The 16713-nt window shown below is 52.0% G+C and overlaps 5 protein-coding genes across 5 annotated transcripts; 1 reads left to right on the top strand and 4 right to left on the bottom strand.

Moving 5' to 3' along the window:
- Positions 1-344: 344 nt before the first annotated feature.
- On the bottom strand, positions 345-1976 carry CC77DRAFT_934000 (UBX domain-containing protein 7; the record flags this gene model as incomplete). Its single annotated transcript, XM_018534354.1, has 2 exons — positions 345-1432; positions 1490-1976. 2 exons carry the CDS (start codon positions 1974-1976, stop codon positions 345-347), a joined length of 1575 nt encoding a protein of 524 aa, XP_018386397.1.
- Positions 1977-2625: 649 nt separating this feature from the next.
- Positions 2626-8214, top strand: CC77DRAFT_1019780 (hypothetical protein). Its single transcript, XM_018524905.1, has 5 exons — positions 2626-2966; positions 3041-3084; positions 3139-6435; positions 6503-6704; positions 6755-8214. Exons 1-5 carry the CDS (start codon positions 2799-2801, stop codon positions 8126-8128), a joined length of 5085 nt encoding a protein of 1694 aa, XP_018386396.1. The 5' UTR covers positions 2626-2798; the 3' UTR covers positions 8129-8214.
- Positions 8215-10843: 2629 nt separating this feature from the next.
- On the bottom strand, positions 10844-12290 carry CC77DRAFT_844787 (hypothetical protein). Its single transcript, XM_018533391.1, has one exon. It carries the CDS (start codon positions 11958-11960, stop codon positions 11208-11210), a length of 753 nt encoding a protein of 250 aa, XP_018386395.1. The 5' UTR covers positions 11961-12290; the 3' UTR covers positions 10844-11207.
- CC77DRAFT_844886 (hypothetical protein) lies at positions 12089-12813 on the bottom strand. The gene is made up of 2 exons (XM_018533394.1): positions 12539-12813; positions 12089-12485 (listed from the first exon to the last, which is right to left on the bottom strand). The coding sequence occupies exons 1-2, from the start codon at positions 12607-12609 to the stop codon at positions 12218-12220; spliced, it is 339 nt and encodes a 112-aa protein (XP_018386394.1). The 5' UTR covers positions 12610-12813; the 3' UTR covers positions 12089-12217.
- CC77DRAFT_844885 (PLP-dependent transferase) lies at positions 12814-15722 on the bottom strand. Its single transcript, XM_018533393.1, has 2 exons — positions 15480-15722; positions 12814-15434 (listed from the first exon to the last, which is right to left on the bottom strand). The coding sequence occupies exons 1-2, from the start codon at positions 15553-15555 to the stop codon at positions 13018-13020; spliced, it is 2493 nt and encodes an 830-aa protein (XP_018386393.1). The 5' UTR covers positions 15556-15722; the 3' UTR covers positions 12814-13017.
- Positions 15723-16713: the final 991 nt, after the last annotated feature.

The raw sequence follows: 16713 nt of genomic DNA, 5'->3' as shown, positions 1-16713 counted from the left end.
ATTGGTAGTCCTCATCTTCTCCATGCTTCGCATTTCACCCGAGGCAATCAGTACCAGTCAAAACTCAGAACAAAGTGTTTTTTCTATTTCAACACTTAAGCTAGCAGGACTACAACGTAAAGTGCCCACAGAATGCAAGGGTATAGGACCACACACGGTCAAGTGGTGACGATGTAAGAAAGATCTATAGACCCCAGGATCCCGTCCAAGCGGGTGATGCGTAGAAACATCTAAGTGCATATTTCGTTACTCGTATCTCTCGTATGCCTATAAGCAGTACGCAAGCTCATCATACTTGGTGGCCGTGTCAACGACCCAAGGATACTAGAAGTCACATCCATTGACTACTCATTATCCAAGAACTCTACCATAACACTGGCACCCTTGAGTCCGGCGGCTTCGACCGTGTCGTCGACGTGGTCGAGGAGGTTCTTGCCCATGAACGCCAGATCGAACTCAGCTCCTTGCTTGCCTTCCCAGGGCACGTCGGACTTGATCCATTCGTAGACACGGCGAACAGGGTCTGTAAGGTTGAAGCGGCGCACAATCGGACGGCCTGACGGGCCACGGAACTGGATGCGAGTCGTGACCTTGGGATCAGTAACGGTAGGCTCGGTATGAGGAGCATGTGCGGAGATGGCAGCGAAGACAGGATTCGAAGGAGCTGCCTCGGGCTCAGCTGGCGGCTCAGAAGCGACTTCTTCGGCCTTGCCCTTGCCCTTGATGTTGTCTGTAGACTTGGTGAGAGCATCTGGGTCATCGTCCTTCGGCCCCTTGCCGTTATCCATGCTGTTTTGTAGCGCCATCTCCAGCATCTCCTCTTCTGTCATGCGACCGACATCCTTCTTCTTAGACTCAGACTTCCGCTTCGCTACAGGGTTCTTCGCATTGACATTGAGGCTGTAACGGTCGAGGAACTCATGAAGCTGAGCATGGAACTCAACTGGTTCGGGTATCGGTGGTCCCGACCAGACCTTGACTTGCTCGCCTGTTCGTGGGTCAACGATGGCGATGTGGGGGTAGGCGTCAGAACTGTCACGGGCGTGGAAGTAGTAGTTCATGTACTGCTGTCCACGCTGATCATCCTTTGCATACTGCATGAAGATGAAGTTCTCTCGCACAGTTGCCTTGATATCGTCATTCTTCCAGATATCCCTGTTAAGGCGCTGGCAGTCGAAGATTGCCGGGTCTTGGATGTTGACAAGCAGCCACTTTTCTTCGTCCTTGCCCATATCTCGCGCCTTTTCCCACGATCCTTGGTACATGATCTCAAACGGTGGTCGGAATAGCTCTGCGAGCATGTTCATCTTAGAAGACTGCTCTGAAGCACCGCCAGTCGCGGTCGCAAGCTCGCGTCGCCGGGTGCTCGAATCGGTCGTGTTATCCCAGACATTGGTATGGGTTGTGTGCTGGTTGAAGATACCGGCGCGGCCTTCATCAGATGGGTCAGCAAAGTCCGAAAACTGTATATATGAGGTTTGTGGCATACCTGTCCGCCGACGAGCAAGCTGCTCCTGGACCATAGCATCAAGATCTTCTTCGTCATCGGCAGGCCCCCAGTTTGAGCCTGGGCCAACAAGTGTTTCCACTCTTCGTTCTATGGGCGCGCGAATCTCATCATTGCCAGCGCCACCGGCGGCGCCGCCGCCGCCGCCATACATCTCTTCTTGTAACCTCCGTGCCATGGCTTCATCGTCTTCCACGCCTGGTTGTGCCCGTGTGGACGGCGCGTTGCCTTGTGGTGCGGGATCAAAGTCCATGTCATCATCGGAGTCGATATTGATGGGATTCTGTGCGGAGGAGGCGGCTGCTGAGGGCTGTGATGGCGCAGCAGGAGCATCGGCAAGTCCAGGAGAGTCGAAGAAGAGTTGTATGGCCTGCTCCAAGTTGCCATCTGTTAGGCGCAAGTACTGAGCAGCCTGCTCTGGGCTGCAGGACGTGATGCCGCAGAAGTTGGCAACATTTTCCTCATCCATCTTGGGCGAGTGTATGTGTTCCGCCCTCTGGTGTTTAAGTTTGGTATTGAGTTTAGGCGGGGGAATGCGTCTCTTTGACCTGTGGAATAGGTAGCGGAGGCCTTTGTGACGGTGGTGTGCTATTCCGAATGCGCTGATTGGGTCGCAGAGGGTATTTCGGTCGTCGAGCGTGTGTCAGGAATTGTGTGTGGCGGTCGCGACTGTAATCGAGGTAGAACCGTGGTGGGGCAGTTTATGTACCCATCAAAGTCCGACGACAGCTATCGAGGTGCGCGCACAAAGGTATGGCAATGATATGTGAGGCGAATAGACGCGACTTGGTGAGGCGGTGAATGTCCTACAAGGTGTGAGGTTTGGGGTGCTGAGTACCAATGTGATTCCAGGTACAGTGGACGGCTTGTGACAGGCGCGGCTCGGCTTGTCTGCTGGTACACGGGGAGAGGGTGGGAAAAAAGGAATAGTTCAGGCTATGAGAGGGGCGAATTACTAGCCTGGCGGTGTTGCAGGTGTCTGAGACAGGCGAAGGCGTCGACGTTGTTAGAAGCACGTCGAAGACGCGATGCGATTGTTGCAGGCAGTTGCGACTGCGTCATCCCGGTACCCGTGCGCCCAACCCCTGTCGCCTCACAAGAGTGAATGTCCGACACGACTTGTGGCAATCACGGACGAACAGGGCAATACGCTAACACACTGCATCGCTTGGTCATCTATCCTTCCCGAAGCCGATGAGCCACGCAACATCCGCCTCTGCCTGTTGCGTCTCTTATAAGACTTTCGTTTGTTGATTGCCTCGTCATCACGATACCCTCAGCACATCTCAACATGGCGTCGGAACAAACACCAGAAGCCAGAGAGCTTGCTCTAGTCGGCAAGGTGGAGATGCGCATTGCTCTCGCTAGCTCGGACAAGAAGCTTGAAGACTTGCTCAAAACCTATCTCTCTCCACTACTACTCAAACTCGGGTCAGATAGCGTTGCTGTACGAAATAAGGTAAGACCCACATATAGTCGGCTTAGATTTCGACATCATCCATCTCGATCACCGCTGATAGCGGCTTCTCCCAGGTCATCTCCATATGCCAACACATCAACACCCGCATCAAGTCACAGTACGCAATCCAGTTTGCCCAAATACAAGACCTTGCACTAACGCGGCATCCCAGAGACATCAAGCTCCCTGTGAGCGCTCTGCTGAAGCAATACAAAGAGAATCCTGACGTCTCTCTTATACGGCATTTTGACATTCTCTATATCCAGCAGGGTATATCCCGGCTTACTGTTGGCGAACGACTAGAGCTTCTTCCCATTCTGCTACAGGGCATCGCAAAAGACTATGAGAAGTCTGAGCAGCATGCTTCTCAGCTATTCCATCTCATCCTCCGTCTTTTGGTCCACTTCAAGCTTCCCCTTCGCGGCAGCAAAGAAGACGATGAGCTGAGAACCACTTTAGGTCTCTCCGATGATGATGCGGCTTTCCTTTCGAAGTGGTTTGGAAAACTGCTCATGCTGAGCATTGTACGAGAGAGTAACCCCCAAGCCCAAGCTTCGCTACGGTGTCCGGGCTTGTCTCCAGATGACTACAGGTTTCTGACGCTTCAGGGCAAGCCAGACGCTTGGGATCCCACCGCAGATGCAGGATTGAACTTGGCCGAATCGAAGGCCCTAGTCACACGCTTCATGGCAAGTGGACTGTTCAAGGAGGATGAGAAGTTTCTACCTGCATTGTTCGCGTCCGCTGATACCAATTCTCGGATATCAGAAGTCGGTGAAGATACACTGAAACGTGTGATGTTATCCAAGGACCTCGAACAACCGCAAATTGTGGAAGTTCTGTTCGAACTCTACTTTGGCTCAGACTCTGCTAGCGGCTCGCTGCCTGTAAAGACACCACTACAGATTCGGATACTAAACGTCCTGTCAAAGTCTGTCAGATGCACTACATATCCACAGCAGATAGCTAGGCTCGTTGAAGAAGGCCTCCTCTCGCCAGAACTGAATGCGACAAATAAGACAGCGGGGAGAGAAGCCTCCAAGCATCGCTCAGCTATCTTCTCTCTTGTCAACTTCGTCGCTCGTCGTGGCAAGTCGACCGATCTTTCCCAGGTTGCTGAAAGTCTCGTGGGAAATCTGAGAGCTTTCATACAAGACCAAGGCTGGCCCACTCCGGATCGTGATCAGGACATGGAGCTGCGAGGCTATGGATATGAGACTATTGGGCTCTTGGCCAAAGCTGCCCCCGAGAAGATCTTGCTTGAACCGTCACTAGACTTGCTAGAGTTCTTATTTCGGTCTCTTCGCGAAGACTCAGCAGGCAAAGATGTAGCCGTTAGTATAGAGGAGGCTCTCTCTTCCGTACTAGGCGCTTTCTCCAAGCCTTTTGATCCTTCTGTCATGCCCAGGTTTCGACAGATACTGCTCAGGTATGCATCTGTAGATCAACACAGTACGCCAGCTTCGAGTAAATTTACAAGGAGCACTCGTTATGTTGCGACACGATTTGCCAATCGTTGTCTTCCTTACGAGGATGTGCTAGCACGGTGGATAGATATTCTTGCAGTCAGTGGAGGCGCTTCTGAAAGGCATGAGGTCATCGAGGAAGGACGGCGTGGTCTCGATCCGTACTGGTTCAAGATGTCCAACACCCCTCCTGGTGAACGCGAACAGAGTACACTAAAATTTCCGGACTTCGACAAGCTGGTCAACTTCATCATCGTGCAGCAAGGGCAGGATGAGGACGCCATGGACATTGACGAGTCGGAGGACGCTCTTATTCAGATTCAACACTTCTACCAGCATCATCCAGAGGCTCTACCGATCGTCATCAGCTTTTGTTCCAGCGTCGCTATGCAGTCTGCCTTACTTGACAAAGACATAGCTGACGAGATTCCCGAAGATTGGGAAAGGAAACTTGATGCCCAGATGACTACGGATATGCGCGCCCGGCAAGCATTCCGTGCATATGCGGCAGACAAGACCCATGCTCGATCGCTTGCAGTGATACTGCGAGCCAGTTTCGACAAGATTACTCAAGACGACATTAGTGACACTGGCGATGTTGGTACTTCCTTCGTGCGAATGTTGTCTTTGCTACCCCAAAGTCATTGGGTCCAAGCGAACATCGTCCGAGACTTCCGCGCTTTACAACCCTCCATCACAGCCAACAACGCTGGACGACGACTTACCGCTGCCCACGCGTATGGTCTGCTAGCATCTCACGAGAGCATTAACCAAGACGCCCTTCAGACCACCCAAGTAGCATTCTTCGACAAGCTTAGCACTTGGAAGTCAGCAGTCGGCGCTGATATCAATCAGATCAGCGGCATAATTCTTGCCCTCGGCTACTACTACAGCAGGGCATTCTGGAGAAGCCATGCAGCATCCACAGCAATCACAGATGATCATCCGATCCAGCAACTGTTGCAGTCAGTGGTCGAAATTATGAAGGAATCTCGGGACGCGACACTGAAAGGTGCAGCCTTCTCTTGTATCGATCAGCTCAGTCTTTTCTATGTCATTACCCCCTCATTACTTTCCAAGTATGCAAAGGTTGAAGATATTGCTCAGCACATCTACGATTCTGCTAAGACAGGCACGATCAGTGCCATCCTGGCTTTGGGCCATCTTTCTATGATCACGGAGGAAGCTGCAGCCGGAGCTGAGGAAGCAGTAGAGTACAAGGCCATCGCCGACAAACTCTATGAGCTGCATGAGGTTCGTCAGCCAGAAGTGCACTTTTCCGTTGGTGAAGCATTAAGCTGCTTCGCCAGTGGTTGGGATTCGAAGGCTCTGACTTCCGAGCTCGACATACTACATCCCAGCCAACCACAAAATCCATGGGATGCGCCTCTACAGACACCAGCTGGGCCCAAGCGTGAGAAGACACTTGGTGCGGTTCTAGAGAAGACACTGAAGGGCTGTGTTCAAACCAAACCCTCGTTGAAGAAAGCTTCTGTGATATGGCTGCTTTGTCTGCTACAGTACTGTGGTCACAAGCCTGAAATGCAAGGCTATCTTGGACAATGTCAAGTAGCATTCAAGAACTGTCTTTCTGATCGCGACGAGGTCGTTCAGGAGGCAGCTTCGAGAGGATTGGGCTTGGTGTACGAAAAGGGCGACCGTCAACTCAAAGATGATCTTGTGCGCGATCTCGTCGGCTCGTTCTCGGACAACAAGTCCAAAATGGCCGGTACTGTCACGGACGATACGCAACTTTTCGAGCCTGGTGCACTGCCAACTGGAGATGGATCAATCACAACATACAAGGATATTCTGAACCTGGCAGCCGAGGTCGGAGACTCAAGTTTGGTGTATCGCTTTATGTCAATGGCATCCAATAACTCTATCTGGTCAAGTCGAGCCGCATTTGGTCGCTTCGGCTTAAGCAACATCTTCTCCGATTCTAGTGTCGACGGATATCTGGCTCAGAACCCTAAGCTTTATCCAAAGCTCTATCGGTATCGGTACGTTCTCTGTCTGAGCGGACGATTATAACCTTATAGACTGGCAGGCATACTAACACAAGCTCAGATTTGACCCAAACACGAACGTACAACGCTCGATGAACGACATCTGGAATGCGCTCGTCAAGGACTCTTCGGCCACTATCGACAAGCACTTCGATGCGATAATGGATGATCTGCTAGTGAGCATACTCACGAAAGAGTGGCGCGTTCGACAGGCTTCTTGCGCGGCTATCGCGGATCTTGTGCAGGGAAGAAGCATCGAAAAGGTAAGCAGGTCATAGTGCGAACCATGGCGCACACTAACAATGACGTATAGTATGAAAAGTATCTCGACGCAATCTGGGGCAAAACCTTCAAGGTTCTCGATGACATCAAGGAGACCGTACGTGTTGCAGCAGCATCTCTTGCCCGCGTCCTCACTGGCATCCTGACACGTTCTCTGGAAGCCGGTGATGGTTCAAACAAATCTGCAACTATCCAGCTTGAACGCGTTATACCGTTCCTATTTTCAACTTCTGGATTAGAATCTTCGGCTGAAGAAGTACGCCTTTTCTCGGTGCACACGTTGCTCCAAATCGTCAAGAAGAGTAACGCCAAAACGCTCAACCCACATGTGCCAAGGCTTGTTGAGAGTTTGCTTGGATTGCTCAGTAGTTTAGAGCCCGAAGCCGTCAACTATGTACACCTCAACGCTAGCAAGTACAACCTCACAGAGCAAAAGATCGACGACATGCGACTTGCAAGCGTGCGGTCGTCGCCATTGACCGAATCTGTAGAGCGCTGCTTAGATCTGGCAGACGCAGATACTATGGCCGCTCTTGTGCCGCGTATTGAAGCTGCGATGAAGAACGCAGTCGGTCTACCGTCAAAAGTGGGATGTTCGAGGATTCTGGTCACGCTCGCTACACGACACCGTTTCCTGTTCAACCCGTACGCTGACAGCTTCCTCAAGTTGGTCCAGAAGCAAATTCACGACCGCAATGAGACTGTTAGCTCTTCGTATGCGGCTGCGGCTGGCTATCTTGCCCGACTCGCTTCAGATAAGCAGATCATTTCCACTGTCGCCTTTGTGAACAAGTTGTACTTCGAATCCGAAGAGAACAGCGACAGGAACCGCCTGCTAGCCGCAGACATCATGCGCGCTATCTCCTTATATGCTACGGACCGCTTCACCTCTTTTGCATCGGAACTACTACCATTCATCTTCCTGGCTAAGCACGACTCGGAAGAGAACGTCCGAAAGAGCTTCACAGAGACATGGGATGATCATGTTGCAGGTTCACGCACGGTCTCTCTCTACTTGAAAGAAATACTTGCTCTCTCTGAGAATCATCTGGAAAGCAGACAATGGGCCATCAAACATACTGCTGCGAAGACTGTCGCAGACTGTGTCTTACAGATCACTGATGCTGTGGGTAGCGAAAAGATCGAGCCAGTCACTGCGAAAACTATCTGGCCAGTACTAGACAAGGCTCTTAGTGGAAAGAGCTGGGAAGGAAAAGAAGTCGTGTTAGAGGCTTTCGTGCGGTTTGTAGAGCGCTCGGAAGCGTATTGGCAAGCCGGGGAAAATACGGATGTGGCTAAACATTTGGAAAAGGTTGCAACAAGGGAGAGCAAGAGGCAAGAAGGTAAGAACGAGAAGGTCGTTGCCGGGGTACTAGCGAAGCTGAGAGAGCATTTGAGCATGTAGGACGTGGCTGATATTGTAGAGTGACCTATTGCTGGACTCTAGACTTACCACCAGAAATATAGAAAGAACATACACCCTGAGCTTGGAGTTTCCAAACAGCTGATGTCAACCCGATGCCCATCGCTTTGCGAAAGTTGGTGATGTTACCAGCCTAGTTGCTCAAAACCTGGCAACCCCTACAAGTAAAGCTCCTCCACCAGCTCTTCATCTGAACGCATCTACTCGCCAAAGTCATCGGAGACGATCTCATCTACAACACCGGATAATCTGTGTGGCGCCAGCAACTTACGTATGAGAGACAAAACCCATGTGCCACAAACCTTGACTCATAAACTATACTCTTCCTTCGCTTCTGCAAGCCGAGGCGTAGCTCTTTTCGTACCAGGCCGCCTGACTCTCGACCTGCAGCACAACACCCTTCCAATTTCATGATGCGATGTTCCAGCCCTATGCCCTGGTATCGCTTCTTTTTCTTCACTAATGTCTGCAAGAACGAGGCACAGTCTACAAAACGATGATGGTGCGATCTTCATGCGAATAAACGGTTTTAGGTTCGACGGGCATATCTGATAGCCTCTCCGCTGCATGTAAGTAAGATATGTGATTAACATACATGCACGCCCATCGCCCTTTCTTGCCTGTTGGAGTTGGTGTCGAGTCGACGTGTGATGTGACGCTACAAGCGCAAAGTTTATGTGAGCCTGTTGGTGGGCGGCGGTCTACTCCGCCGAGTGCACTACCCGATCTAGATATGCGAGAAAGTCTCCGAACAAATAGCCATGTCGGAAATTTTCTCGTCTCAAGTCTGAAGGTGTTGGTTGTTATGCCGTGCCTCACAGGCGGACCTCCAACACGACCTACGGGGCGTAGCCATCCCAAAGGCCTAAGCCCCATCACAGCCGTCCTCCCCCTTAGCCATGGTCTTGGGAATGGCGTTAAGCGCGTCTGACACATGAAGGACGTCGCTATTCTGCGTGCTATGCCGCAACACCGCTGGCGCTGGGATGATAGCACACCGATGAAATCCTTTGCGGCACGACTTCCTGATCCCGAAGTTCGATTACATGAGTCAGGACAAGCGCGGTCGGGACGCCGTAAATCGCTTCTCGCTGAGTCGGCAGTGTACACTTAGCCATGTGCCGCTGGGAGTGTACGATGTGGGCTGTGAAAGTATCTGCTAAGGCAAGGGAAGATTATGCGCAAGAGACGCGGCTCGGCGCTGTTCCGGCGTTATGTATTCCATCGTGTCTCGCGTCGAAGGATTCTTGTACATGCCATGTCACGACATTGAGTATTTTTCGAACAGCGAGAGCGGGAAACAGACGTGCATGAAATTAGCGGCGTGCTGCTCCGCGAGCGATGATGCCGTTTCCCGATCCTCAGCGTCCTTCCCGTGTGGCTGGTGTGTGTCTCGCATCTATTCATTCGCACCTGACCTTTCACACATTACCCCATCAACAGATACCCATGCCCTTCAATCAATGGGCATAACTAGCTCAGACTACACTTCTGCACTAGCCTAACAAACTCAATAGCCCATCCGCAACCTCATCCGCATCCCCATTCCTCTTCACATGACCATACGCAAGAATCGGCGACCCCCAGCCCACCTAGCGCCACCCGTCTCCACAGCCCTGGTTAAGCGCCCACCCCACCCCTGTGTTATCCCTGTCCACACCACTTCGCTCATCTCATTCGCCAGCTGGTATACCGAGCTAGGAGAAGCGGGAAGGTTACGCAGCCTTGGGAAACATTGGGCCTAAGCTTTCTTTGCTTCTTTCTGCACAGTCAGTCATATGCGGTAAATGGGTAACAAAACGCCTTTTTTGCCCTTCCTTCTGCAAAATTGAGGCGGGCACGAAAGAGAGTGGCGAGACCTGCAGGTCATGATGCATCGAAGCTCGATTGCATGCTTTTGCCGAGGTTAAAAGAATAAACAAAGAAGCCAGATGGATGTGGCCTATTTTCACAAAAGGTGGCTAACGTCTAGTGGAGGTTGATTGGACAGACTAAGCGCATATAGATTGCCGTGCGTTATCTGGGGAAATATTGGCTTCTTACGGCGGGTATGCGTGCCCGCGTCACAAGGCGGTCTGTCAATAGAGCAAATGGTCAGAGGAGGCTCATTTGTTGACTTTTCTTCTCACCGGTGTGACCGAGCGGTGTGTGGTTCTATGTGTAGGGATGTTGTGTGGTATACCCACCCCAGTCAGTCGAGCAAGACAATCGAGATCAACATGTGCAAGAGAACATGGTTTGGATAGTAGGTATCGTGTTTCATTTCTCTCTTTCTCTCTTTGGCTAGTACTGACAGATTCGAAACCTGGATGCAAGTGGAGAACCATTGCCATCTGACCTCGCTAGCTTGTTCAAGTGAATAAGTTGCAGCGGCAAGGGCTATTGTTCTCACTCGTCTCTTTTACCGCTGGGCCTATCACCACAAGGCCCGTTCCAGATGCCCACACCTGCAATACCAGAAAACCTGCATGCAAGATACTTGCCGCCCAGCACGCACCCACGTCGCGCGCGCATCGCCCTGCTACTATCCCTCAAGTAAATCGAAGAGGCAATCTCCGTGCTTGGATCTCGCTTAACCAATCAAACAGCGCCGGCGCATTCCTGCCCGCTATATATTGGTATCCGCTAGTAAAATGTGGTAAAATGTAATGGTGAACCCCAACGCCAAAGACATGTTTTCCGCCGTGACAGGGTCATGAAAGAGAAGTGACGTGGCCATAACGTCGTTTCTCTATTGATGTGGGATAGTAAACATAAGAAAAGTGGGATATGGATAGTGATGGAGTGATGAGGTAGTTATGTCGTGTCGTGATTGATGATGTTGTTTGAAGATAATGTTGCGATCGGATCGCCTGGACCCGAGTAATTAGTTGAAGTGGCCGGGTTGGAGGGTGTAAGTCGTGTATAATGTAAAATGGTAGACATTTGACGAATGGGAATGCAAGCGTTACGGCCGAGCGCAAGTGCAGAGCTTGAAGGGGTCATGGAGTAGCACAGGACGGTTGCCCATGCTGAATCCAAGCAGTCCAGAAGCGGTGGTCTGCGCAACGATCGCGCATCTCTACTCGACCTTCCTCCTCTTACCGCGGGGTGCGGGGTCAATTTGCGGAAACTGTGGAGCTTTTGCGTCGACGGGTGTGCGACTGTATGTCACTGTCCGTGTAACAACTTCGCGCACACTAACGCGCCTTGAGCGGCTAGTCTTCTTATCCGCATCCCAGGTTTTGGGTGATGAGACGGCAGAAAACGGTGATTGGATAGACTTTGCGCTGGCTGGTGACCGTACTGCAGCGGGCGAATAGGGTGATTGGGGGATGTAAAGGCGGGGTGTCCGCGCAGAATGGGGTCGTGTGAAAGGTGATGGTGGTGGGATAGTGACCGTCTGGACCTTGGTTGGAGGTGCAGACATTGGCGGTTCATCCTTGGTGGTGTCGCATCTGCTGCAGCTGCTTGACCTTGAGGTTGTTGGCGAATCTTTGTTCTTAGTTTTGTCTGCCGGAGCCGATGTTGATGTGAATGATGCACTGGACGCCGATGATGTTACTGAAGTGGGGCGGCTGTCACCAAAGACAAACCTGGAGCTAGTACCAGTGGACATTGGGCTTGACAGGACAGGTGATAAGTTTTTGAGGAACTCGAGATAGGCTGTCGGTGGTGTGATGGGTGTCTTGAGATCTGAATCCTCCCGTTTGATATTGGCAAAGATGGGGGTTGTTGCAGAGGTGATCATGGGCGACCTGAGTTCCGAGGGGTAGGTTGCAGACATGGGTGTCTTGAGTGTAGATAGCGTGGGTTTGGAGTCGGTCGCAGCCATGGTGTTGAGTATACCGTTGAGTTGAACGAATGACTTGGATGCTTGTCGGTATTACTGCGAGCTGTGCTATGCCTTCGTCCACAGCAAAGTGGAAGAGTGAGAGAGCGAGGCCAGCAGACAGGTACTCTTTGGCGCCTGGGGAAGAGAGTGTTTATTGTATGTACTATGACACTAGCTTGGCGCGGATGCGCTGTTGTTGTTGGCCGCTGTATGGGTCGTATCCGGTTATTTTTGGGCGAGAGGAGTCCCAGCGTTCTCTAAGCGCCGAGGACTAGGATATGCAGGCCCCGTGCACAGACGAACACCTCCACAGGGATTCGATTCGCTGCCCAACGCTGAAACAAGATATGTGATTTGTTCGGCCCCTGCAGGTCTCGAGACTTTGACCGGCCAGAAGGTGCGCCTGATTCGCCGCGTCGCTCTCGGGTGTGTGATGTGCGTGGTCGCTGTGCGGGAGGCAAGCTCGTAATCTGAAGCTGAACGTGGCGACCTAGTAGTCTGCCCGGTAAGAGAATCTGAGACGAGCTGATGAGACGTTGGCGTCAGAATAAGGCGAAGTAGCAAGCAAGTCAACGTGCCTCATGAACGAATGTTGCTTGAAATAGATTGAAGCTGTGTGCAAGCTGTGCATCTTACCTCGCGGGAGCATTAGACGATTTTATGTCTTGCTTGCAGCCGCTGTGTATCTCTACGCTGCTTCGGAGGGCGCGCGCGCTTCCGTCTCATGCCATCTGCCACCTGGTTTACGTACAGACACCTGACTCTGGTTCGCCGTTGAAACATCACTACCAGCGCTTACACATGGGCCTTCCCGTGGATTGCGTATGCCTATCACGTTGCCTAAATCAACGTCTCGACTGCTACATGGTCGTGTATTCGGCGTCCCGCCTGTCTAATCTCTGTTACACTGTACATAGCTACTTGACCAATGACCGCGTCCTACGGCATACCATCTGAAGCCACGCGCGAACGCTGCGACCGTGTGGTCCAGAGGTATACTCAGCTATGCCGTCTTCCAACAAGGGCCGTAAGTTAGTCCTCGGGCCGCCTGGGCGGCTTACCCTACGAGGGCCTGCAGGTGACTGTTCTGATGTATCTCATCCTCTCTAATAGGGCTTACTGCATCGCCGACCGTGATGGTGGGATTCTGCCGAAGGGGAGATGACACATCATCCCAGGGCAGATGGCAAGTATGCTCTCCGAAGTAGACGCGACCATCAAAACGACGTGTTTTGGAAAGCGTTACGAATGGTTCCTGGTTTCTTTCGGCGGTTTGCTGATCAATGCAAACCATCTGGCATCTACGACACGCTCCCAGCATCTCAAAGTACTGCTGGCCAATCTGGAGGTAGCGCCAGTCGTCTTCCGCATATGGGTCTTCCAGCCCAGGCGGGTACGCTGGGTTCTCCGCAACCACAATGTTGGCTCTGAATACCTCTGCTTGCGCCGCCTTACCGCCCTCCGCTTTGATCAATTCATTCAGGCGGTTGAGGCTCGATCGTGATATAGTAAGGATGGGACTCTCATTTGCTAGCAAAATTGGCTTCGAAACGCACGCGCCGGGCGTAATGGGAACCGTTTCTGGAAAGGCGCCGGGTACTCGCATAGCGCCCGCTTTCTGGTATTTCTGCAGATGCGCTTTCGAGTGTCTTGAGATGGCACTCCCGTTGCTAACGGCAGGAAAGCGCGCAAGGTGGCAAGCCACTCCGAGAGCTCGCGTAAAGAATGACGATATGTCGCTTGCCCTATACGTTTTGGCTTCGATAGAATCTCCGCAGACCTTAGCTCTCGCTTCTTTGTATACGCTTTCGTCTGTAAACATCCGTGGATCCGCGGAAAGAGGTACAGTGATCTCATGCAGATCGGTATTGGTCTGTAGGGCGCCCGCCAAACTCACACGTAGCAATCCTTTCTCGAGGTCGATACTGGGACGTATGAGAGCCATCTTCGGGTAGCGCTTTTGGCTCAGTGCTGCTCCAGTGCCTTGATGGACCAAACACCACTCACGATCCCACGCAAGACCCTCTGGGCGCACCTCCCATGCTCTACCCGGCGGTACGCTGAACCCTGCGCAACTCTTGATAGGGTAGACAGATAGGCTTTCCACGTGCAAGCGACTTTGCGTTGGTGGCTCTACAGCGGCTGACATTATTGGAGACACATCTAGCGGCTGACATTCTTGAACGAAGAACTCGCTCACAAAGTCAACAAACTTGTCGACATCCGATAGGGTACTCATAGCTCCGAAGCTGACGCGTGCCATGCCGGTCGGTCTCGCACGCATGACATCGTTGTCGTTACCGCATCGTTGCCCGGCAGAAAAGTTCTCTCGCATCTCCCAGGGTGCCAATCCTAGTGACGAGGCAACACCACCAGGGTTGCAAAGCCCGCCGGTCCTGAGTTGGACGTTCTTGATTGCAGCCAACTTCTCCACCTCTGCATTACTTACCCAGCCACCGCATTGATTGCGAAGATTGAATGCAACAACTGGGCCCTGGGTAAGCGAATCCCCATAGGTGGAGGCCGGGTCTTTGTATACGTGGCAAACCTCTGCACCATTCCCGTGCCGTAATGACGAAAGTCCTTCGTACAGCTTCCGAGCAAGAAATGTAGTGTGCCTTGAGATTTGGTCCAATGATGTATAGAGCTCCTGATGGACAGTCATTGCGCTATCAAGCGCCATGATGTTATGTATCGGCAGAGTGCCATCTTCTAACCTCTCGTGTAGCGAGTCAACCTTCTTCGCGTGCCATTGCTCTTTCAAGCACACGACCATCTCGACAGTGCCGCCACCAAAGTAGCGTCTCTTGTCGAATACCGATGCTGATGCTTGCCTAACTATCAGAGCGCCGAGATCGGGAAAGCCAAACATTTTGTAAAGGCTCAATACGGTAAAGTCGGGGGCCTCGTTAGGATTCCCAAGGTCAAGAGGCGATGTCGAGACAAGTGCCGCAGCATCCAACAAAGTGTAGACATGCTTTCTGTTCCCCGTGCGTATACGGTGTACCCACTCCAACGGCAGGCGACGCCCGTTCATGTTGGATTGCGCTGGGTATGCAAACAGCTGTGCCGGTCCAACTCCAACGTCTTGACTGTCAATCCAGTCATTCACCTCGTTGTCCGAAGCGAAGCATCGATGCTCCTTCGCTGCCTCGCGCACCCCTATCAGACTTGTATGCGCATCCCTGTGGTAGCCATACCAAAATCCTTCATCCTGATCGCGAAATGCATCCATGACCAGCTTTATCCCGGCAGTAGCGTTGGCTACGAATACGACGTCAAACTCCTGAGGATCGGCATTGAACATTTGCAAGAGGCGCAGTCGTACATCTTCGATTCGTCGCGTCGTCAGTTGGGAGGCATTGGAGGCGGAGTGAGGATTGCCGTAGAGGTTCGCAATCATATCAGCAGAGAAGCGCTCGATCAGCGACTTGGCGTAAAGCGTGGTGCCGGCATGATCCAGATAAGTCGTGTCTGAAGGGTAAGTACACATCCAGCTGAGCAGCTACACAAACTCACCCTGCAACATGGGATACTCCTTGGCGCGAAGCTCTTCGATCGCACCGTTATAGCTAAGGTGTGTTGCCTCCTCCATCGTGCCTGGTGTGTTTCGTCTCAATCAGGAGCAACACTTTTCAGCCGTAGTCACCTGGAGCAGAGGAAGAAGGAGTAGAGTTTGCGAAGAAACCCATTTGTTCCTAGGTAAGCGGCGTGTTTGCGAGAGTGGGGGACACGCGATGGCGAATGGTGGAGTCGTGACCTTGGACCCTGCCTAGAGGGAGATACGCGGGCGGTCCCGATCGCTCGGAGGGCGCCATCACCGAAACCGTCTACACGCGACAACCACTATTTGCGTTTGACATCTCGTCAACTCCCTTTTCTCATATATTCCCTCGACTCGCAGTTGCTCTGCGACACCATATATCTGCTATGGGAAGCGACGCGAGTTGCATGTTTGAAGATGAACACTCCTGGAGTAACGCACCCGCTGCATACGCCTACCCATGTGCCACTACAAGGACCTTTGCGTACCCATCACGAAAATCGAAACAATATCAGACTATCTCACCACTACACCCAGAAAGAAGAAACTGCTAGCTTGAATTGTCTATAAATGCAGATATGGAGTTCGAAGTGCTGAAAAGAAGTTGACAATGGGACACCCCTCTAGCAGCTTCATGGTAGTTGCCCATCTGCGAGCGCCTCCGAGCTGAACGCGAAGACGAAACTGGCGCATGGCCCCCACGAAGACGTCTTGAAGATCACAATATGATCAACATCAACGAAGCTCAGTCGGTCATCGACAGAGACGTATGATTCTATCAGCCTCGCCGCCATAAGAACTTCTCGCAAGTCTTTGAGCTTTCCTCAGTATCGACCATTACACCGCACACATGCAGAAATGCCTAAGATAAGATCACCTCACCTTGGCACAAGGCGTACTTACTTTGACCCAAACTTTCTGGCGTGCACGAGGGACGATTTCACCGTCTTAGGACTGCGGCTGAGGTTTTATACGACTCGCAGCACCACTTTCAATATTGTGTAACGAGCTTCACGTCAGGTTATTGGCTACCTCGAATTTGGCCCCCAGGTACGCTTCGCTTGTTTTTTCGCATTCTTCGCATACTACGATGATTCACCAATAGCAATCCCGTGGCGTTATACACTTCATCCAAGTGGCGTGCCGAGGTAAGGCCTATTGGAGAAGTTCTAGGGACAGCGACATGTTGCCAAGAATTATACTATACAA

The sequence above is a fragment of the Alternaria alternata genome (assembly GCF_001642055.1).
Source record: "Alternaria alternata strain SRC1lrK2f unplaced genomic scaffold CC77scaffold_9, whole genome shotgun sequence".
In the NCBI taxonomy this organism is placed as follows: domain Eukaryota; kingdom Fungi; phylum Ascomycota; class Dothideomycetes; order Pleosporales; family Pleosporaceae; genus Alternaria; species Alternaria alternata.
The sequence above is the reverse complement of the archived record's forward strand: the minus strand, read 5'-3'. Positions and strand labels throughout refer to the sequence as shown.

Excerpts from the sequence above, each read along its gene's own strand:
- CC77DRAFT_1019780 (XM_018524905.1), top strand. The coding sequence starts at position 2,799 with ATGGCGTCGGAACAAACACCAGAAGCCAGAGAGCTTGCTCTAGTCGGC. Across the intron at positions 2,967-3,040 it reads GCGTTGCTGTACGAAATAAG|GTCATCTCCATATGCCAACA; the intron begins GTAAGACCCACA and ends GGCTTCTCCCAG. Across the intron at positions 3,085-3,138 it reads AACACCCGCATCAAGTCACA|AGACATCAAGCTCCCTGTGA; the intron begins GTACGCAATCCA and ends GCGGCATCCCAG.
- CC77DRAFT_844787 (XM_018533391.1), bottom strand. The coding sequence starts at position 11,960 with ATGGCTGCGACCGACTCCAAACCCACGCTATCTACACTCAAGACACCC.
- CC77DRAFT_844886 (XM_018533394.1), bottom strand. The coding sequence starts at position 12,609 with ATGCTCCCGCGAGGTAAGATGCACAGCTTGCACACAGCTTCAATCTAT. Across the intron at positions 12,486-12,538 it reads AAGCAACATTCGTTCATGAG|CTCGTCTCAGATTCTCTTAC; the intron begins GCACGTTGACTT and ends ACGTCTCATCAG.
- CC77DRAFT_844885 (XM_018533393.1), bottom strand. The coding sequence starts at position 15,555 with ATGGAGGAGGCAACACACCTTAGCTATAACGGTGCGATCGAAGAGCTT. Across the intron at positions 15,435-15,479 it reads GGAGTATCCCATGTTGCAGG|ACACGACTTATCTGGATCAT; the intron begins GTGAGTTTGTGT and ends CTTACCCTTCAG.